Genomic DNA, 23,909 nt, shown 5'->3' on the forward strand with positions numbered 1-23,909 from the left:
CCATTTTTATTTAAAAAATGTACCGTTGTGTTAATATTCCTTCGTGTGTACAATAGATTTCAGAATTTCTTTTGGGTTCTGCTTTTTTTCTAAATTCGAAATATTTCTAAAAAATGGATGTATATATTTATTTTTCGTTGGAGTAATACCACAAACCAGCAAACAATATTTACAAACATAAAAAAATCATTGAATAAGAATACAGCCGAAAAGAATTAAATAAAGAAAACAGAAAAATTTTCAACAATTCTTCTAAAGAATGATGTATGTATACACTAACGCTAAATATGAAATATTCTCCCAGGGGTCACATATTCGCAGACCGCACCTTCGCACATGGTACAATCGAGAATCAGGGATGATAACGGTTTCCCGGGAAATCTGACCAGAATTATCCAATCTTAGGCTATCTGTTGGTATTTGTTGAATCATTATTATAACCGACGGCATCAAGCTAAAGGTGACATATTTACCTAACATACTTATTTCGGCTCGCTGATAACAACAGACAGCAACAATTGCTGTTAACTTGGAAAAAACACATCCAGCGGATTCTGTGCTTCTTGCTCAATCTCCAATATTATACGCATCCTTGACCAATTCAGCACTCTTCCCGGACGGTATATCAAGAGAACTTGCATATTGATGGCATTTCCTAACGTCAAACGAATATATATTATATATAAACTAAACCAAAGTAGCAAAATACTTACATCTCGTTCGTTCATAGAAACAGATGCGCCAATATTGTAAACACTGTTTTGCATCACCACTGACAGATATTGAAATTCAATGAACGCAGAAATCAGAAAAAACGTCAACAGCAATTGAACGAAAAGGTTGCCGACACGAATCGCGCGCGACTCGACATGCTGAGTTGAATCGAAAAAGTTGGTCCGACCAAAGTTGCCAGTTGCCTAGTGTGTATGCTCCCATTTGATTACACATGTTTTCAACTTTTTTGACAGATTCGTTAAGTTGCTCTCCAACTTAGGTTGCCTAGTGTGTAGATGGCCTTACTCTAGGAACGTTGGGGCCGTTCAGAAGAACAAAGTTCTCGGAGTACATATCAAAGACATTTGAACTTTCCATATTAAATTAATGCATAATACCAAAATGTATACAAGCAAACCTGTTTTTGTGCGGTCCCTTTTTGCGTTATTTCTCGTTTGTGCGATTTTGTTATGGCATCAGGTCTTGAATCACACAAACTAATCGCACAAATAATAACATCGCACCTAAATAGTTACACAAATGAGAAATCACACAAAAAGCAACTGCACAAAAACAGGATTGCATGTAATTAATAAATTGTCCGGCAGCTTTTATAATTCTTCTCCGTGAAAACAAACGTAAACGGCTCGTTTGAAACCTATCCCAAGCACGTCTTTGATAAATTATAGAATCGTTAGTACGGGAGAAAAAATTAGAAGCATGTTGCCAGTTTATAAGCTGAAAATACTTATGAATATTCGATTGACTCATCTGATTTTGCATGTCGATCTCTTACACAAGATTTAGGATTTTTCCTGAAAAATACAAAATGCGTAGATTTGTGTTCCTTTACTTCTGGTGTTGTAAATGACAATAAAGTTTACGCTGTCAATTTTGCTGCGAGCTTTTAGTAAATCGCAAATGAAACGATAAAAAAGCTCGCTCAAACGACGGTATTGAAGCGGAGCAAAATACACACACAACGTACGAAAAAAGCTACACAATGGCGAGCCTGGAATACCATTGATGTGACATATTTTTCCTAAATTTCGAACGAAAAGTTGATTTTCTTGCTCGAACGCGACGGAAAATACGGCCAAGAAATTTAGCACCGTCTGTGACTCGGTTTGCGGCTGGAGAAGACATCGAGCACATCGATTTGTTCGTTTTCCGGTGGCGGTTCGAAGTGAAATATTTTTGCTCGTCTCGGTCTAATCGCGGGCGAAATGACCTTATAAGAAAAATAGGATTTTTCGGTATTCTATTGGTGGACAGTGGAAGTGACATTCCCGAATCTCTCCCCTTCAGTGGGGGAGGTGAAAACTGCTCTGGAACAAATATTCATATCAATTCAACAATAGAAAGTGATAGAAAAACTTCAAGTTTCAGTGAAGTGCAAAAAAAATTTATCAGACGAGAAATTAAACTTCCACAAAATGGTAGCAGCAAAATTTGATGTTCAATTGTTCTTCTGCATGGAAATGTTTACTCTAGCCAAAGGTGAGCGATTGTCGAGGCAGTACCAAAACACTGAAATTCGTAATTAACTTAGCCTCTTAAGCATTTTTTGTCTTCTAGATTTGAATGTTAATCGTATCTATCGAGCACTCAGAATTCATTGCGGTCATTGTGTTGGATCGAAAAAAGCCACTTGCTCAATATTTAGTTTTGCTCTTCGTCCTCTGTTACTTGCCTGCTTGCTTCCCTTTGGGTCGCCCATACCGCTGAGACAAAACCTGATTTGCTCGGAGCATTTCGACATATATGCGTTGAACTGTTTGGACTTTTTTCGACTTTATCGAATTGTGTAAATTTTATCAGTTTTCAATTGTTCGTTTCTAATATTCATTATGAAAGCTCGCTCTAGCAATGTTATTTGGCCAGAAAAGTTTCATTATCGTGATTATAAATTATTGATACTAGCTGTTTCTCAAAAGTACTCTGAAATTTAATATTTCATAAATCCGCTTTATCCTGCGCCGCGATGTGAGATAACAAATTTTCTTGTTTTATTCTGCAAACCACAAACCACTAGCCCGTTTTTAATACGCACAGTTGATACCATATGAGGACACGACTTCAAATCTCTCATGACAAACTATAGTCACTTCATTCGCCTTCGAGAATACTTTGACTTGAGTCATCTCACGTCATTCGTCGCATATAATAGAGGGATAATCTTCTTCTTCAATGGCACTAACGTTCCTAGAGGAACTTCGCCGTCTCAACGTAGTATTACTTGCGTCATTTTTATTAGTACTTAGTTGAGATTTCTATGCCAAATAACACGCCTTGAATGCATTCTGAGTGGCAAGCTCTAGAAATACGCGTGATCACAGTTCAAGTCGGAAGAAAATTTCTTTGACGAAAAATTCCCCCGACCAGAACGGGAATCGAACCCGAACACCCGGCATGTTAGTTATGACGCTAACCACTCGGCCAAGGGAGCACCCATAGAGGGATAGAGGGATAATATAAATTGTAATATTTACGCGATGAGGTAGGTAGAGTGTCGACATCTACTGTCGTGTGGAACAATGAACTCTATCAGATTAGCAGACTCAAAGACAGTTTTAAATTGTTCAAATTCACATTTCCAATGTAACCTGTAGAAAGGGTTTTAGCAAATTGTTTCACAGTTTCTCAAACAATAACAAATATTTCCTTTTTAAATTATTTTCTTGTAATCAAGTTGGACCCTCCTGTACACGCACATGAAGTCACATACCATTCGTGTCTCTGTAATATTGCTATTGTGGCGCTCCGTCTGTCACGGATGAATCCCGAAATAACCCGTGTTTTCTACACTTGATAATTGAATCCTTGGTCTGCCAAGAAACTAACAAGGCCTACCGATGGCTCGTCTTCGTCCCATCCACACCGATGGAAACGACCTCATTCATGGAATCGAACAAATGAATCGTACAAGTTTGTTCCAATACGTGCGGTCCCAGGCGTATGTCTTACAGATTTCTTTGCAGTCCTTAATGTGTTAATAAGCGGCCTACTCACTTCGCTGATCACACGCAGAGATCACGAGTTCAATCCTCACTCCCGACATTCTTCCAAAAATGGAAGTAAAAGTGACGAACCAGCCGAAATGTGTTGAAAGTCACTATAATAAAGAAAAAAAAAACTTCGCTGATCATAAAATCAACTCTTTGCTCTTTTCAATAGAGCAATTCCAAATGAAATCGTCGTAAAAATGCAGATTGTAAAAACATGTATTTTTGATTCGAATGAAAATTTGTATTAAGTTTGGGTTGGAGTAAATATGAGTTTTCCACGGCAATTGGGATTGTTTTGACGCAAGTGTAACTTCTGGAAAGGGCGTATCGATTTTAGTAAGAGCAATCTTTGATATTTTATATCTCAAAAACGAAGTCGTACCAAAATAGTGTCTTAGAAAGAGTTAAAATGTGAAAAAATATACACTTAGAAAAAAAGTAATACTCTTTTTTTATTTACAAAAAAAAATTAAATTTGCAATATCTAAATATGTGTTTTTTATTTGTTTTATTTTTTCATATATGTAGAAAATTTGTTGTATGTTAACAATTATTTTTAGCCACAAATTATGAATCCTGATGAGATTTAAAATAAAAAAGCTCTTCATCAATCTCCTTCTCAATGCATCCATTCTCGAGGTATTTGAAAAAACACTTCTAATTTATGGCCTTTTTTAATTTATTTTATGTATGTATTTTTTTTTATTTTTCATATAAAATAGAAGTCATGTAAAAAATTTTAAAAATTAGTTCAAGATTGTAAAACTATTTTTGACGAACTCTGTTGAACATCAAATTATTTATGAATTTTCGAAACTTTGAATTTTTGTATGTTAATAATCATTTTTAGACGTAAATTACAAAACATGATGTGATTTAAAGTAAAAAAAAGTTTTTTATTAATCTCCTTCTAAATGCATCCATTCTCGAGATATTTGAAAAACATTTCTATTTTATTGGTTTTTTAAATTTTATTATAATTTTTTATTTTTGCATATAAAGTCATGTAGAAAATTTAAAAAATGAGTCCAAGATGGTAAAATTATTTTTGAAGAACTTTGTGGAACATCGATTTTTTATGAATTTTCGAAACTTTGAATTGTTGTATGTTAACAATCGTGTTATACCGTCAAGTTCATGGAATTTTATGAATTTGCTTATAATTTTCAACAACTTTTCCAAATACATCATTATGGTAAAAATATGTGTTACGTTACGAGTTACGTTGAAAAACATTTGAAGACATGTGGGTTAAAAATCCCAAACATAACATGGGTAACAGGTTTTACTGTACAAGCGAATCTGTTTTTGTGCGATCGTTTTTCGAGCGATTCCTCATTTGTGCGATGCTTTTTGTGTCATTATATTGTTTGTGCGATTGGTTTGTGTGATTCAAGTTCCGATTCAACGATAAAATCGTAAAAAAAGGGTCGCACAAATGAGGAATCGCTTAAAAAAGATCGCACGAAAACAGGTTTGGCTGTACAATAACAACGAAACAAGGCACTAAACCAAGGGTGCCAGGTGTTTGTTAGCAAAGTCGGCAATTGAAGAACATAAAGTTGGATTTGTCTGAATATTGTTTCAAATCGAGTTTTTTGCGCTTTGCGATTTTTATTTGAAGATTTTAAATATCTGGGCGATGCAGTAACAGATACATTTCAAGATGAAAAGTGAAAGACAAACAAGCGTCAAGTAATGTTATATTAAAGGGTTTTTTAATAAGAGCGCTACAAAAGTTTTTTTTTTTAAATAAAACAAAAACGGTTTTGGATATCAATGAAATTCTTTATTCATGTGAAAGTACATTTGATGCCATTATGTATGGAACTCGATTACCTTTGCATGGCCACCACGGGCACGCTGCAGAAGTCCAGACGCTGAACTCAAATATCGACGGTTTTCAAGCATAAATCTGCTGATACGGCTGCAATTTCACGTTCGATATTCGTACGAAGTTCATCAATCGTCGCTGGCTTGTTGGCATAGACCATAGACTTGACGTAGCCCCACAGGAAAGAGTCTAACGGCGTCAAATCGCACGACCGAGGTAAATATTCGGTTATCATTGAGCAGTAACGATTCCCATTCACAGTAACGTGCCGGTCTTGATCATCACGGAAGAAATACGGCCCAATGACGCCGCCGGACCATAAACCGCACCAAACCGTATTTTTCCGGGATGCAATGATGACTCATGGAGTATGGAGTACGTGTGGATTGCTGCCTGACCAATAACGCATTTTGCTTATTGACGAAGCCATTCAGCAAGAAATGAGCCTTATCGCTGAAGATGATTTTTCGACGAAAATCTGGATCATGTTTTTATCCAGCCCAATTCACGAACATACGACGCTTCTGGTGGTCAAGCGGCTTCAGTTCTTGCTTGTCTTGATTTTGTAAGGATGTAGGCCAAGACCTTTTTGCAAAATTCGCCACAACGACGTCACAGAGATGCCCAACGCTTGAGAACGACATGTGAGGGACTGATTTGGGACTGGACTTCCCCCAGGCAGCTTGGTTTTGATGTCTCTGTTAGGGAACACATTTCGGTGGGAACGAACATTCCCTCTACTTTAATGTATTTCCGTACCCCTTTAATTCCGACCAATCAGAACGAGGTATTTCCGTTTAGGGATTTTTCGATTGTTTGATAGTTTCATATAATATATTATTTTATTTGTTATATTTTTTTTTTGATGAATTGGTATGGAGTGCTCAGATCGATTGATGTAAATATCTTGTAAATCCATCAGAAAATAACTGACCAATAATTGTAAGTACATGAGCCGCCGCATGTGTCGTCAATTTCGACCAATCAGAAGTGGGTATTTCCGTTAGGATAGGAGTTGAGATTTTTCAATTGTTCGATAGTTAGTTTCATGACTTACAATATTTTATTCAATGTGAAAAATTGTTAGGGAGTACCGAAATCGATTGACGTAAAAATCTCATCAATCCATCATGAAATAACTGAGCAATAAGCGTTTGAAATTGGACAATTTTCACGATGTGGACGATTTTAGATTTTCAATTTGTACCCCAATATGTTCCCGAAAGACATAATCCTACGTCAAAACGCCTCAAAAAATTCGGTCTCGATTTTGTTTTATCCATTCAAAATGAGGATGTTTCTGAGTGTCTTAAACTATGTTAATCATCGATCGAGTTTCCACTTGCGGCAATTACGGCTTTCACACGCTTCCGGAACGCTCAGCAGGTCCCAATGATGTAGCTTGGAGCCATTTCTCTCCAGGTACGGTTCACTGTTTGTCTGAGGCTTACGCGGGTGGCGTTTAGGACAATCGGTACTTACGTATTAACACCACCGGAGCCGAAATACAATAGATAGCGATTTGCCTTAGGTCGAGGACATAGTGGGTTTGCTTCAGGTCATTATTCTGTTGAAAGTAGTAATCACGAGGGAGACTCAATTTCAGAAGGGGAGACTACAGGTTACGTTTCAGGAAGATCAATTAAGCCATTTTGTCCAAGGTTCCAGACCCAGAAGCTGCCAATGTACCATACATCATCAGACTACCGCAGCCATGTTTTACTGTGGGAACAAAATGCTGAACCTGGAGCACCGATACTGGTTTTCTTCACACCATCTGTCTTCCATCCGATTCAAAAAGATTGCTGTACACTTATATCTGCTATTTCCTGCAATGTATTTCCACGACAATTCATATTTATTATCATTGAACGTGTAACAATGTCTATTTCTTTCCTCTAACTTGCCATTTTGATAAAAAAAATGCAAACATCAATAAAAAACAAAAACCAACGCTGCCCAAGCAATGGTTATGTGTTGACACCAATCACACCTGTACCTGTACTTTTTCAATTAATCGAATTTGTAAAGGCAATCTGCAATGTTGGTAATTTTAACAACATGATTTACCGATATCACGATCAATCGCATAAAGATGGTGGAGTGACTTACTCCAACGGTATGAGTAATGCTGAGTATGTGGATGAATTCAATATTGAAACCGAGGAGTTATAATGCTAAGAACCAATATTATTATAATTTTACCATTGATCTGATTGTTTCATTATCTACTTGAAGATTCAAATGCAGAAATTTAGGTAATTATAACAATAAAAAACACAATTGCTTCTCTTTGTTCATCGTGTACAGAAAATTTCTTACATTCATCTATGAGGAAACACTAAGTAATAAGACACTATCGTGACAGACATGTTTGGACACTACAAAGAATGTGATTCAAATGTAGAACATAATACTGACAATTGATTTTCGAACGATGTATGAAAGCTGTATGGAACTACGTCTGTTATGCGGACAAACAGTGATTTTTCGGAAACGTTTTTTAAAAATTGCTCAAATGTTTTCGAACAAAAAATGTTTGTTTGCATGCTGAGCAAATGTATTACATTCTGTAGAATGCGAAACAGCGAAAAAGTCGATTTTGTTCATTTTGTCGTTTACGTCTCCTTTACAAACATGGGTAGTGTAGCGTATGTCAAACCACGTTAAACTCAAATATCGATGCATGCATACATGATACATGCGAGAGAGAGAGGAACGAATTCGTTTCGGGGGAAGTCACTTCAATGAAGACAATTTGACTGGGAAGAATGAAATGAGAAAGTCGAGTCGTAGAGGGGGAAAGTGACTAAACGCCTGACTGACTGTTTAGTCGTTTTGGTGGAAAACCTGCGTGAAGAAGCCAAAAGTCATTTCCGATTGAATGCGGATATATTCAGTCAGATAGTCAGATGACTATCCTCAGTTGACTATAACTATGCCGAGCCCTGGTTCCAAGATTAAAAGCTTTTTTTTCAATTTTTTCCGGAGAATGGGTGGATCCGAACTTCCGAAATGATTGTGCATCACTTCTAGCGTAAGAAGTCTCAACAAAACATTGCTGAGAAGTATGGGGTTAGCCGTGCAAAAAAAAAAGCAAAAAAAACAACTTCAGTTTGCGAGGGACCATGTCGACAAGCCGCTGGAGTTCTGAAAGCGCATTGTTTGGTCGCACGAGTCCAAGTTCGAGCTGAGCTAACAAGAAAAGGTGACTCCGAATGTGGCGGAAGAGCGACGAGGGTCTCCAGGACCGGCATCTTCAACCGACTATGAAGAACTGTGGTGGAAGCATCATGGAGTGGAAGCACGCTGCGAAGAAAACAGCAGCATTCTTCTAATCGGCCCGGATCAAACCAATGATGTGGTCACCCCAAAGCCCCGACTTGAATTCTATTGAGAATTCATGCACAATTTTGGACAACAAGGTGAACAAAACTGACATAACGAACGAGTAAAACTTTTTGCTGCATTGAAGAAGGCTTGGGAAGAGCTCGATTCCCAATAAATTTCATTACGAAAAAAATTATTAATAATGAAAATTGTGCCTGGTGGACACTCTCACGGTAATTGAAATGTCTTTTTGTGAAATTTGCGCGCAGAACAAATCACGAATACTCTTTTACTTATATCCTATTATGATATGAATTGTATGCGTATGCGTTCCAACGTTGGACTACCTACCGTTCCAAAGTTGATGTCCTGTATTCGTTGATGTCGGTTGTAGAATGGATCAACAGATCTTACATTTCACAGAGAAAGGATATGTTCTCATTACAAACACTGTATTTCATTGTGCTTCGAGCAAGCCAACTATGCCTAGCCTCTCAATCTTTGGTGTATTTTAGAGGTGTTTTATAAAGAAAAGTAACTTCCCGCAAAATAGTTTTCTTTAATTCAACCAATGTTTTTGTCATGCGAAAATAATGTCAACTTTCAACGACATCTCAAATTACATTCGAATGCCCCTCACAACAAATCTTCAAACTGAATATCATCAGATCGCTGGATGAAGCTAAAGTTGGGAGACTTCCTTCCTTGAATAAGATTTAATCATTTATCTACTTATTTATTTACAACTAGCGCTTTGCTGTGGCACATTGTGGTTGCATGGTTGAGTTGAATTTTTAATTTTTTTATGTTGTAACAACAATTCTAGATGTGTTTGGTTGTTTTGTATATTCTATCATAGTTTGAGCTCAATCGGTTCCGTACTTTTAGAGGTTTTACGAGCACAGTTTATAATTTTGTCAAACACGTGGAAAAAAGATGTTTCCATCACATAGAACACATTCATTGCTGAATAGTCGATTTTCATTCAATTTCAGAAACGCACTCTGGTCATATATAAAATTATGTTATGCCGTAACAACGTAACAACACTCTTTGAAGTGGATTGTATATTGGTCCAACTTTGAGCTCAATCGGTTCCGCACTTTTCGAGTTTTATATATAGATGTTATATATATATATATATATATATATATATATATATATATATATAGATAGATAGATAGAGATGTTACCAAGAGAGATTAGATCTCATTCACAACATCGTTTCGCAAATAAACACGATCCATGGATCGGCATGCTATGGATCGGTCGGCATGCTAACAACGTGTCGTGCCCAGCCAACGGGACAAACCCAGCTTTCAGGAAGTCATCCAGGCTGGATTCGCACTTATTTTAGGACAAAGTAGTGACAAACCCAGCTTTCAGGAAGTCAACCAGGCTGAATTCGCACTTATATTCGCACTGAACGCTGGGTTTTTCGTACAGTTGTGTTCACCGTATATTGTTTCAGAACAATACGTTCAGACACTCGGCGCTCCAAAATACCAAGCGCTTGCGAATCCTCTTCGAGCATCGTTTGTGTTTCATGCCAGCAGAGAGTATATGGTCGAATAACAGTTTTGTACATGGTACAATTCGTACAGAGTCGAAATTTGATCACTCTTAAAGACAGGTGCTTTTATTTGTGCATTTGACTCTGTAACACAATAAAAAACTTATTTTTCTGCCAAGGATAATATCTTTTCTACCAACGCTAGTTTGGGTTTAGTTGCCTTTCGGTTCCAGCTGTCATGTCAGCTAAACGCATTTGAAAATAGTCTCTCATACGGGGTTCACACAGTTGAATTGGTTCGGGAAATTGCGCCCGAGTCACTTCATTTTTTTTTAATACGTGCGAGTAACCATATACATACAAATTTCGTGGCATAGGTGCGATCTTCGTGCTTCAGTTTGGTATCAGTTTAACTGTCAGTGTAGCTTTCGCATTTCGCAGCTTTTTGTAAATAGACTATTGTAACAAAGTCAGTCAGCTTAGACCGCCACGAATGGGTTTGAAACGAATGCGAATAGGTTCAATAATGCATGCAAATGGCGATACCAGGGGGGTACCAGGAGCGTACAAGGAGGATCTTTCAGAATCGAATAGTTGCGTTGAAGCGATGATTTTGAAGATGGAACCAGTAGCGTTCAGGACGTTTCCGATACCGAACCAGTAGCGTTCAGGAAGTGTTATTCTAAATTGAACCAGTGGCATTCAGGAATTTTTGTTGTAGATTGAACCAGTAGCGTTCAGGGAGTGTTATGGGAGGGTGGACTGATGTTTGCAAGAGTGGAGTGATTTTTCTCGCACCACGTGCAAGGGAGATGATTGAACCAGCAGCGTTCAAGCGATGTCGTTTCATTGGAGAATGGACCAGTATCGTTCAGAGGGTGTCGAAGGGTGGACTGGAGTTGTTCGAAATGAAGTGATTTTTGTACCAGGAGCGTGCAAAGAGGATGTTTGAATTAATGGAATTCAAGCGAAGTTGTTGGAGAATGGACCATTGACTTGCGGGGAGTTTGTCGGAGAGTGGGATGTTCCTTGTTTGTTTTGTGGGTGTTGGGGAGGTGTGGAAAGATGCGAGGTTCAGTTAAATTTTTGCCTGTACCGGATGCATTTATGAGGATGCGTTTGAGGGAAGGAGAATGATTGGAACGATGTAATGAATTTGAACTATTCATTACATTTTCGTTATATTTGTTATTTCGGGAGCATATTTTATTGAATTGGAATAAAGGAATAGATAAAATGTTTTATTGGGAATATATGATATTTCATGCATATGAGTGCAATTTTGCTTGATGGACTATAGCCTATTAATATGAATGTCAATATGTGTACATTGCAATCGAAGGCTTCATCCGATTCAACTGCATTTCTCTATTTCCAATGTGGGTTCAAGTTAAATCGTTCAACAGATGGAGGAAGTGGGATAAATCCCTTGTTTCCGTTGTGAGACTATCGAGAAGAACAGGTTATCACAGGCATGGGAGGAGTAGTAGGGCTGTAGTTTCATTACGAGGCGTACGGCAGAGACTATCAGCGGATAATGAAGACTGAACTTATACATTTTGGAGATATTGACTTGCAACAATCTTCAAAAGTTTGCCGGATCATGATGAGATACCGGTTGTCGTAGTGGAGCCGAGAGTCTGTGATTTGGCGGTTGGACTTCTTGATGCATGAAGAATGTCTCAGGAGTTTGGAAAGAATTGGTGTGAAGAAATGCTCAGGTATCTCCTGACATGTCATTCCACTAATCACTCCAAAACTGGAAATCACCAGAAGAGTTAGTGAATGATCAAAGGACTCGAGCAGGACTGCCGCAAATGCCTGTGGAAAGAGTGGAGGATGGAGAGGTCAGATACTACGACAATGTAATTAAAGAAACAGGAGAAGTTTACGTAGACCACAAGGGAAAAGCTAGGAAAGGTGATATTGAGGTAGGGGATCAGGTTTTGACGGAATTATCAAGGAATGTAAACAAGCTGTGATGTCGAGACAGGGTGGAGATATTATCATAGAGTCGGGGGAGTCGGGAAACGGATTTCGGAGAAACGTGACACATCGAAAAGTTTGGCTCTCCAGACAAACAAGTTCATCAGGCGGAAGAAGATGGGCTGGGATGGGATAAAAGGACTATTTATCACATTGAACTCATTAAGGTTAAGGGTTGTAGGGTCTTGCTGCAGCTGCATAGTGGAGCCTTGAATAACAGATGAATTATGCCTACTTGGTGAAGAGAGAATACCTTGAACGAGCAGACAGGAGAGTGGAAAAGAGGAAACAGGAGAGTGGGCTCGACGGCGACAGTGAAAAAGTTAGGCGTGCGAATTGGCTAGTTAACTGTGAAATCTTGGTGTAATAATGAATGTTTAGAAACCGGTGATATAGTGAATTCTATACACAGCATGGATGGATTTACCACCAGGTTGCAGGGAAATCGCTGGCATTATTCCATTTTTGCAATGCATCCGTTAGGGGAAGACGGCCACCCGGGGTAAAATAGTCACTCTCTAGATTATTGAAACAATCAACTATTGGACAATTATAAAACATTATTTTAGTGTATTGCATTACCCTCAATCATGTATACCCATTTTGGCGTGTGTATAAGTGAAACGTTATGATAAAACAACAAAAATAAACTTTTTAGATGGCGACGAGCACAGATTTATAAATTTGCTCGCTAGAAATTTAGCGTTTTAGTGGTGTATAACGACGTTGATCTGTTGTACAATTTTGCCGGAAACAATTATCCTCTCTACGGTGGCCGTCTCACCCCTAGTGGTGGCCAACGTTACCAGGCATGATTTTAGTAGCACCATTCTCATACCTTTTTTGATTTATCATATAACATTATGAAATAAGAAGTAAACTTTCTGAAAATCAACGTGATTGCGGAAAACATCTCAAAGATCGATGCTGACACGAAGAAATGCTTAAATTTTGTATATATTGTGTTTGATTATACTCCATGCTTAGGGCGGCCGTCTTACTCCGTCTTCCTCTACATGAAAAACTAGAGCACCTCTTCGAGAATTGTCGTTCTCGTTCATTGACTTATCACCGAAGCTTCTCCTGATCTTTGAATTGCATACCGTGCGTATAAACCCACATCTTATCTCTAGAAATAAAACTGTTTAATGGATGCTTTGATGATGTCCCCTTTCTTCCAAAGGAAATTTAGACAATTGAAATAAAAATTATCGTCATTGATAGTGTTTTTTTTAATTGAAATTATTCCTATCACCTATTTTCTGCAGACGATTGAGCAACACTCGGGCCGATCTGTGTTAAGGTGAGTGCTTCCGGTAGAAGGGCATTCTAAGGTCCGAAACAAGTGTAGCTCAAAAGATTCTTGCTCGACGAAGGAACACCATAGCGTGTTGAATCTGTGATATTCCTGCAAAGCGCTTCTCAATGTTACTGACTTGGGGAATTTAAACTCCGTCCACTGCGAAAAAGGGTAACGCTTATTTCTGTGATTGTGTAACAGTTTTGTACCACTTCACTTTGTTTTTCCCTTTTTAGAGCCTCGTTGCTTCATTCCCCCTGGCACTATTGATATTAGCATTGCCCTGGCAACAGCAGATGCTGACAGGTTAGTTATATACGTTATTATCTAGGTGCTTACTTATAAACTTAGTATATTCACAGGCAGCAAATCCCAAACGATGATGAAAAACAGTACTAAGAACCCTAACATTACAGTGTTCCGATTACGATCGGATAGAGCGATGCAAGGCAGTAACATTCCGATAGTGTTCCACCGTCAAAGGAACGGTGGCAGATCGATTAAAACGCATGCTAATACTTCCACGAGGCAGAGCACGGAAGTGGCCATCCCTTATTTGAACAAGTCTGACTACATCTACTTGACACAATCAACGGACAGCATCTGCAGCAGTAGACGGACGCTGATTAAAAGATTTCCAATGAATGACTTTGACGCTACCAGGGCGCTCGTTAGCCATATTACTGAGCTGATGCGAACCACTAATTCTGTGACTTTGAAATGTGATTTTAATGCTTACCTGAATAATGTTAATATTAGTCGTAACCTAGTACTAGATTATTCTACTACTTTGAACCGAGTTCCGGTAGAACCGTTTACCAAATGCAAATCTTTCAATGAATCGCAATGCCGTCGACAAGGCTCGTATACGAAATTTGATGATCTGCTAGTGATGATAGCCAACGAGAAAGTATTGCTCAGGCGCACTTCGTTTGAATCGCAAGGAAGATCATTACCACGCTTGCGACTCTGTGGTGGTGGAGAAGATTCGATCAACAACGGGACAAGTGCATGGGGTATTCCGAATCAGCAGCCACCACAAGCATGGGGTGGAGGAACAGCTGGCAATAACAGCTCCAATGTGAACAACAATAACAACAACAATCAACCAGCATCAAGTCAATCGCAACGGCAGCCATCACAATCACAGGATCAAAATGCAAATAAAGCGCCACAACAAATCACAAATGCCACTAACGGTAGCACACCGAATGTTTGGAACCTTAATCCAACACAGGCCACCGGGCCTATCCAAAATGTTGTCAATAACAATCCGGCACCGCAGCTACAGCCACAGGTAGTATACTCAGGAAAGCAATCAGTATTTTTTGTTAATTATGAGTTTTTTCAGCAGCAGATGCCGCAGCAGCAGCCACAGCCACTCGTCCTACCTAACAATGGGAACGTGGCAACAAAAAGTCAACTTGAGCAGCTTAGTAATATGCGTGAGGCACTGTTTAGCCAGGATGGCTGGGGTTGTCAAAATGTCAACCAAGACACCAACTGGGAAGTACCCGGTTCACCAGAGCCGGGAAAAGTTGAATCAGTCGCTCCCTCGGGTGGAGGTCCAAGCGCATCCGTAACTGGTTGGAAGCCTTGCAATCTGAATAATGGCACTGAACTGTGGGAAACGAACTTGCGGAACGGAGGACAGCCACCACCGCCTCAACCAGTTCAAAAAGCACCGTGGGGACCATCGACCAATATCGGTGGAACATGGGGCGAGGATGACGATTCTGGTGAAGCAACTGTGTGGAGTGGTGGATCAGCACCCAACCCCCAAACCGCAGCCCCACAGTCTTGGACTCAGAACAACCCTTCGTTATGGCCGCCTGGAAATCCTGCAGGGCCGAGCCCGATTGTTCCGAAGAAAGAAAGCGAATGGGGCGGAGTTGGTGTAATTGGTGCAAACACTGGTGCTACTGCAGCTGTGCCGCCGGCTGTTTCTGGATGGGATTCTCGTGGTGGTACAGCTCCAGCTGTAAACCTACCAGGTCCTATAGGCCAATCGGCACCACTCGAAACAGCCAGAGAGATTCGTGGAGATCCACGGGGCATATCTGGTCGATTGAATGGTAATGCTGGTATGTGGGATCAACCCAATGTTCCGAACCTTCCCGCTGCGGCAAAAATTGGTCAAAACACACTTCCCAATAATACTGGTACATCTAACAACGGTCAATGGAATTCCCCGGTTCCGAACAAGCTGCCCGGAGCATGGGATGATTCGGCATCACCAATGAATACACGACCCGCATTGGATGATACTCCCAGTGCCATGTGGAATCAAGGACCATTGACCCGACAGAATTCTAATGTGTCCGGGTGGAAGGATATGTCCGATAATATGGTACGTACTCCCATGCCACGGGCTCCATTAGGGAATGGTGCTAATCTACCACTTGGTCCTGTCAGTCGGGGCGTTCGACTCGGCAGTATGAATCCAGGGATGAAACCAGATAATATGTGGGGTCAAAATCAACCGCAAGGTTTGCCAGTGAATGGTTCTTGGGAAGAATGTAACGTTAACAGTTGGGAAGACAAAGGTCTGGGTAGTAATGGTCCTTGGAACGACTTTGGGCAGAACAACTTGTGGAACAAAAGTAAACAAGGTAGCGCATGGCCTGATCCAACTGATATGATTAGTAGTGGTTCGGCAGCTGACTGGACCATGAACAAACCTCCGAATAAAATGAATCCAGGAGAATTCATTCGGACTAGCAAACCGTATCGAATGCTTTGCGAAAGTGGCTTCAAGAAGGAGGATGTTGAATTCGCTCTACGTACAACTAACATGAATTTCGAAGAATCGTTGGACATTCTACAGCGACATAACGCCGTTGGTGCACTGGGAGATTGGAGGCGTCCTGATGAGCACCCAGGAAATGCATTCGATACGCCATTTAGATTTAACGATACACCTAACAGATTTCCAGCAGTTCCTGGGGCCGGAATGCCATTTTCACAGGTTAAATTTCATCGGGTATTTTACTAAAGTTCCTTCATAAACTGATTTATTTTGCAGAATCAAAACTTGCTGAATAACTTGCCTGGTGTTGGAGGCGGCAATCCAAATCTAGCCGCGTTGAACAATCTGAAATATCTCTTCCAAGGTCCAACGGCAGTACATCCATCTTTCTCCCAGGCGCAGAATCCATTGACAACGGCCGCTGTTACAGCCAATCCCCAAAACCCGCAAACACAACCCTCGACACAGCAGTTACGAATGCTTGTCCAACAGATTCAGATGGCAGTGCATGCTGGATTTCTCAACCATCAAATATTGAACCAACCTTTGGCTCCGCAGACTTTACTGCTTTTGAATCAGTTGCTCAATCACATTAGAGTAAGTAGATTGAGTACAAAAAGAGCAATTCCACGCAAATTCAGCCGGCCGCTGACCCGGCCCTCTCCGTTTTTTTTAAAGCTTGGTACTTATGATGAAAAGCACCAGAAATTTTCATTATCGTATGACCAAGTTAGATTTGACAGATTTTTTAAAAGAGCGTATTCAAAATTATCGATCTTTCTTTCGAAAAATCTAATAACACATTAAAGTATGAGTTTTGAAAAGGTGTTGGAAAATTAATTAACTATTTAGGAAAACAGCCATTCCATGCAAAACCGATATAGTGGTTCTCAGATTTTGATTACTATTGGTTTTGTTTCCCATCACAAAATATTAGACCCGTGTTTTTTATATTTTCATGAAGGTGCCCCATTTTTTAGGGTGGTCCATAAATTCAGAACTTTTGAATTAATGTACCGATTCAAATGATCGACTTATCGAAAAAAAAATGAAAAATCATAACATAAAAACAAACAAAAAATGCCTCTGATTTTTGGATAAATTATGTAACAATAACCTCAGTTTTCAAGAAAAAAAACACAAAAATATAGTGTACACTCCAAAAAGCCACCAACATATCGAAAAACTTGTCACCTCGTTCTAAGACCTTGAACGGTCCTTCATATGGTTGCTGTAACGATTTTTTTACCACGTCAATCCGTACGAATGCATATTTACAATTCTGAAGTGCTTGTTGCTTGAATATCTTCTGTTTAGCGTGATGAGTTTTCGAGCTTGGTTTCAGATTATCAAAAATCTGATACAGCTGCTGAGCGTAATCACTACGATTTAGTTGTTTCCCAGGTTCGTCGAAGAACTCGCCAGGTATACGTAATTGTTGGCCGTAAACTAGCTCTGCTGCAGAACAATTAATATTTTCCTTCAGCGCTGCTCGAATTCTCAAAAGTAACAATGGGAGTGTGTACCGACCAGTCTTTCGCATCTACGCACATAAGAGCAGATTTGAGAGTTCTGTGAAAACGCTCCACCAAACCATTGGACTATGGGTGATAAGCAGCCGTTCGTAAATGCTCCGTTCCCATCCCCAAACTTTGAACGCTGGCAGTCGATACAATGCTTAACGAAATTCTTCACATCTTTGTTCATTCCTTTCCAAACGAATCGGTCGGCAAGCTGTACAAGCGGGAAGTATTCGCTTTTCCAGTTTTAGTGACGACGACAGTAATAATATTTGCATTTCGACGTCATTTATTTGGTTTACTGCAACAGCAATGAAGTTAATCGGTGACGACACAGAATCCACTGACTACACTCGTGATAATACGTCAGCGACCACATTGTCCTTACCACTGATATGACGAATATCACTCGTGAATTGTGAAATAAATTGCAAATAACGGTCTTCATGGGGCAGTCTTGCGGAGGATGATAAGGCATGAGTCCACGGATGATGATCTGTATAAATAGTAAATGTTCGTCCTTCGAAAAGATGTCGAAAATATTATACCAGCATATTCATTGCCGTTAGTTCTCTCCCGAAAGTAGAGTACTGTGCAGACGAAAACTTAGCTGAATAGAAGCTCAAATGCTTCCAGCCCCCGTTCGAGAACTGCTGCAATACGGCACCAGCTGCAGTATTTGAAGCGTCTACCATTAGCGCCATTGGTTTGGTTGAGTCGGGATAATGCAACAACAGGGCATTAAAAAGAACCTTCTTGCAAAGTTCTTTTCCAGCATTTGTCCAAATCAGTTTTCGATTATAATTTTTTTTTATTTCCTGGTACCATCGCACGGAGATCTGCTTTCTGATCACTAGCTTGAGGAATAAATCGTTTGTAACCGTTCACAAGAGCGAGGAAACGACGGAGTTGTTTAACAGTTGAACCCGAGTTAACAGTACCCGAGAAATTCTACCTGAGGTTGGGCGAAACGACAATTCGCAAGATTTATAACAAGACCATTTTCTTTCAAGCGATCGAAAACGATAGGTACATGATCCAGGTGTTCTTTCTCCGACGTCGAAGCAATGCATATGTCATCGATGAAAGTGATGACGGAATCCAGATCTCCAAATACCCGATGCCGTTGAAATGTTTGCGAAGCATTGCATAAACCATTTTGCATCGTTAAAATCTCGAACAGTCCAAACGGCGTGATAACTGCAGTTTTTTCGATATCGTCTTTGTGATTCGGCACTTGATGATAAACTCGTTCGAGATCGATCGTGGTGAAAATTCTCTTACCCTGGAATGTATTTAACAAATCGTGAATGTGTGGCAAAGGGTAACGATCTGAGACGGTTACTTTCTTTAACGCACGATAGTCGCCTACAAAACACCACTGTCCATTTTTCTTCGGTACGCAATGTAACAGATTTGCCCATGGGCTACTAGATGGTCGACACAAGGCTAATGCGGACATAAGTTGAAATTTCTTCTTCACAGCGTCCAATTTATCCGGAGCTAATCTCCGTGCTTTGGAAGCAACAGACGGGCCCTTCGTGACAATGTTCACATGCTTCACTTCACCTTCTTGTGCTGCAGCTCGCATCGTTGATGGTAGCGTTATCTCGCGGTATTTCAACAAAAGATCACGAAAAGGATGATCACCACTGATTGTTGTCACACCATACACACAAGCAGTAATTAATCCACCAATTGAGTGAAGTTTTGTTTCACTATCTACCAAATAGTGATTTTTGAGGTCAACGAGTAGACCAAAGAAAGCTAGGAAATCGGCACCAATGATAGCAGTGTTTGTGTCAGCTACCAGGAAGTTCCAAGAAAAACGTCGTCGTAATCCTAAGTCTGTGGTAACAAATCGAGAGTAATAGGTCTTGATAATTGTTCCATTTGCAGCATGAAGTTGGATCGATCTTTTCTTATAGTAGGGATTATAGAGACATCTGATCCGGTGTCTATCAAAAAACGACAACTAATGGTACGGTCAAAGATGCGTTGGCGGCGAGGTGCATCCACTGTTGCCGCTTCAAGTGGACACAAATCTAGTTTTTCGAACTGACGAATGAACAGCATTTACGGCACTGATTTGCGATTCTACCATATGTGCTATGGTACCAACATACGGTTTCATTTGATGGTTGACGGGTTCGTGACGATGAGCGGCTGCGTAACCCACTTGTTTTCAAACAGCGAATTTCAGCTGTGAGCTCGGCAATTTGATCTTGAATGATATTCAACTCAAGTTCAGTCACCATTGAAGTAGGGGCCGACGTATAGGCGACTGTGACGGAGTTTGAGGATTCCAGCATTTTATCTGCCATTTCTGCAATTTTAGACTGTGCGACCTCACTGATCGTCAAAACCGGCTTAATTCTTTCGGGCATTCGTTGGAGGAAGAGCACTTTCATAATATTTTCATTTATATTAAGTCCGGTTGCCAATTCCTGCATGCGTGCCAGTAGATGTGTCGGACGCATATCTCCCAAATTACACGCATTTAGTAAGCGTTCCAATTTTCCTTGAGAAGAAACCTCGAAGCGGTTTTTCGATTACCGGAGGGTTTTGCACCAAATCAGCAATATGGCAGATTACAGATTGATCAATTTTGCTGATGATGTGATAATATTTTGTGTCATCAGCAACGACTCCGGCCATTGTGCTTCAGCTTGTGCAAACCACATAGCCGGACCATTTCGCCAAAAATCGGGTAGCTTTACAGAAACAGCGGCTGTAGTGCATTTAGAATTTTATTTTGCCCTGAATAGTTAATTTTCCAACAACTTTGTCAAATATCACATTTTAATCAGATATCTGGATTTTAACGATTTTTTGAATACGCTCCTTTAAAACATCACTCGTGTCAAAATTTGATGTTTTTTGGCTGATTTGACGTGGAATTGCTCAAGACAAAATGAATACCATACAACAGATACGTAAACCTTATTCACAGCAAATGCAACACATCCAGAGTAACCTTGCCAGAAGTGGTGGAGCAGCGGGAGTCAGCACTGTGCAGCTAACAATGCAAATAAACAAGCACAAGGCTCAGATCTCGCAATTGCAGCAACAGATAGCGGCACAGCAAGCAATATATGTTAAGCAACAGCAGCATCAACCCAGTGGCGGCCCTCATCAACCACCACCAGGCACAATGAATCCAAACCTTGGTGGTGGCGATTTTCTGCGGCAGCAGGACCTAGTGTCACTTCAGAGTAATTTCGCCGAGATGGCCCTAGGAAAGGATTCCGTAAATACTGCTGGTTTGTTCCCTCCAAATGCAGCTACTGTGAATAGCAGTGGTCCAGGGGGAACTGCTAACCCTGGAATTGCCACAGGCACTGCTGGTATTACTAGTCAACAATCTCGTCTCAACCAGTGGAAACTACCATCGCTCGATAAAGATAGCGGTGCTGGTGGCGCCAATGATCTCACCGATTTCTCTCGTGCACCCGGCACGACCGCCAAATCAACACTGTCAACCACAAGTTCCAACATCAGCTCTCTAGGTTTGCAAGACGGGTAAAATCCACGATTTGTGACGCGACCTACACATATTGAAAGTGTTTCGTTGTAGAACATGGTCAACGGGGCGCTCCAATATAACAGACGGATGGCCTGATCAGGCTTCCACTGGTGGTGTTGAACCGGATAACAAAGACTGGACACCATCACAAGATAATTCAGGCTTTTCCGATCTCGTACCGGAATTCGAACCAGGCAAGCCATGGAAGGTAAAGGTGATCACTTTGCGTTTTAGATCGCATTTCTGTAGCTTTTGTTAGGCGCAGCCTCTCAACAATTGTTCTTTCTTGTCTAGGGAGTGCAGATGAAGATAGATGACGACCCAAGTATTACTCCTGGAAGTGTTGCACGTAGTCCACTCTCAATAGCAGCAGCCAAGGATACGGATTTGTTTGGTACCGGCAGCAAAGCTTCGCCAAACGAAACGATGGGTCTAACGCCTTCCACGTGGAGTTTCAATCCTACTCAACCAACAGGAAAATTGATCGTCAGCGCCAATAAGAATGTTTGGCCGGAGAATATCACAGTTACTACAAACAGTAGTACTCCAGATCCTTGGGGAGCTCCCATGGGAAAAACAACACGTGGCCCTCCACCTGGATTGGCTGCTAACAAGAACACTACAGCAGCTGCTAATGGTTGGACCGGCAATAGCAGTGCGCAACGGTCAGGAGCGAGTAACATATGGTCGACCGGAAACGGCTGGGGATCGTGTTGGCTTTTACTAAAAAATCTCACTTCTCAGGTAACATTCGTGACACACATGTTGACGAATGTTCTGCTGACTGTAAGCGTTTTGTGTTTCACAGATTGATGGTGCCACACTGCGCACGCTATGCATGCAGCACGGACCGGTACAAGATTTGCAACTGTATCTCAACCATGGTTTGGCATTGTGCAAATATTCCTCCCGCGAGGAAGCAAGCAAAGCTCAACAAGCGCTTAATAATTGCCCACTTGGCAATAGCACCATTGGAGCGGAATGTCCGAGTGACACTGAGGTGCAAACTTATTTCCAGCAATTGGGAGCACCAACTAAAAGTTGGTGGGAACAGTAGTGGAAGCGTTTTGCCTCCCAGCAGCATACTCCAAAAACGACTGGTACAATTAATCGATAGACTACTCGTAGAATCGACGATGTTAATTTATATGTTAATTTTCAGGTACTGAAACATGGGGCTCTGGATGGCAACCTACCAGCTCGGGAACTGGTAATAGTTTGTGGGCTCCACTGGATGGAGCATCGGAACGAGACACACCTTCCAATTTGAACTCATTTTTGCCAGAAAGTTTACTCGGTACCGAATTAAATTAGGATACCGGAATAGTTTCGGTCTCGAGCACTTCATAAGATGTTAAACGTTTACATATGACTTACTTATTCTATTTTGCTTCAAGGTTGTGTTTTACGTATGTTTTAAACGACATTATTTATTGTTTTCCTACTTTTGATGAAATAAACTACACAATATATGTTACTCAGAACGTTTTGAAGTTCTTTTTAATTGATTTTCATATAATTTACTGCAGAATTCTCATCTACAATATCCATTATGCTACAAAACAATTCTTTGAGACAGTCAACGGATGAAGGCGAAGTTTGATTTTATTTTTGATGATAGATCGTAAATGCAATGACACGCATACACACTCGCACATCACGAATGTGATTTGCTTTATCTCCAAAATAATTGATTGTTACTAGATGAAAATATATGTGCATCCAGCCAGCTCCGGTCGAATCAATACAACATCCCACAGTGTCGAAGAGAGTCGTAAAATAGAATAACAACTACAAACCCTGAAGCTGGAGAGGATAAATCATCATTTTTGTAAGTAAAACATTCTTAGAGAAAACACAATATTGAATACATCATTATTTGAATCTTTAAGCAGAAAAAACAGAATGAAACATAATTCTAGTATTGAAGCAAGAACAATAGCTGTCTAAGTCAGTTTTTAGACTTTAAGATAAGTAGAAATAAACGGAAGAGATATATAGAATTTTTAAGGTATATGAGCAAATTTGAACTATATTTATTAATTTTAATATACATCGAGACAAGAACATTAAATGTATTGTATATGAGAAATATACATAAATGTTAAAATTGAATTATTTTTGAAATTATTTAGATATCTCAATAAATAAGCATGGATAATAAACAGCTGATCAGTAGTTTATTTCAAAAATTGTACGACGTGAAAAGCTAGAGATGGGCAAAACGGCTCATTTCAGTGAAGGGCTCAGAACCGTGCGCTCAATGAAAAGAGCCGGCTCATTTGAGCGGCTCGACGAGTCTTTTCAAGAACTGGTTTATTCGGATATGTAAAGAATGGAAGACGTAAAAAATAAGGTTTAAAACAATAATCAGTGCAGAGAATAGTGAAAATATTACTTTACTGAAGGTTTTCTCTAATATAGGGTTG

At 40.0% G+C, this 23,909-nt stretch overlaps 1 protein-coding gene and 1 long non-coding RNA gene across 2 annotated transcripts; one reads left to right on the forward strand and one right to left on the reverse strand.

Moving 5' to 3' along the window:
• Positions 1–254: 254 nt before the first annotated feature.
• LOC129778953 (uncharacterized) lies at positions 255–865 on the reverse strand. Its single transcript, XR_008743535.1, has 3 exons — positions 714–865; positions 474–655; positions 255–410 (listed from the first exon to the last, which is right to left on the reverse strand). It is a non-coding gene; the product is annotated as an uncharacterized LOC129778953 (long non-coding RNA).
• An 843-nt stretch (positions 866–1,708) lies between these two features.
• On the forward strand, positions 1,709–22,964 carry LOC129776645 (protein Gawky-like). Its single transcript, XM_055782401.1, has 11 exons — positions 1,709–2,214; positions 13,654–13,856; positions 13,922–13,991; positions 14,048–14,982; positions 15,037–16,653; positions 16,711–17,031; positions 20,908–21,476; positions 21,532–21,694; positions 21,775–22,224; positions 22,289–22,580; positions 22,643–22,964. Exons 3-10 carry the CDS (start codon positions 13,982–13,984, stop codon positions 22,535–22,537), a joined length of 4,314 nt encoding a protein of 1,437 aa, XP_055638376.1. The 5' UTR covers positions 1,709–2,214; positions 13,654–13,856; positions 13,922–13,981; the 3' UTR covers positions 22,538–22,580; positions 22,643–22,964.
• Positions 22,965–23,909: the final 945 nt, after the last annotated feature.

The sequence above is a fragment of the Toxorhynchites rutilus genome, chromosome 3 (genome assembly GCF_029784135.1).
Source record: "Toxorhynchites rutilus septentrionalis strain SRP chromosome 3, ASM2978413v1, whole genome shotgun sequence".
In the NCBI taxonomy this organism is placed as follows: domain Eukaryota; kingdom Metazoa; phylum Arthropoda; class Insecta; order Diptera; family Culicidae; genus Toxorhynchites; species Toxorhynchites rutilus.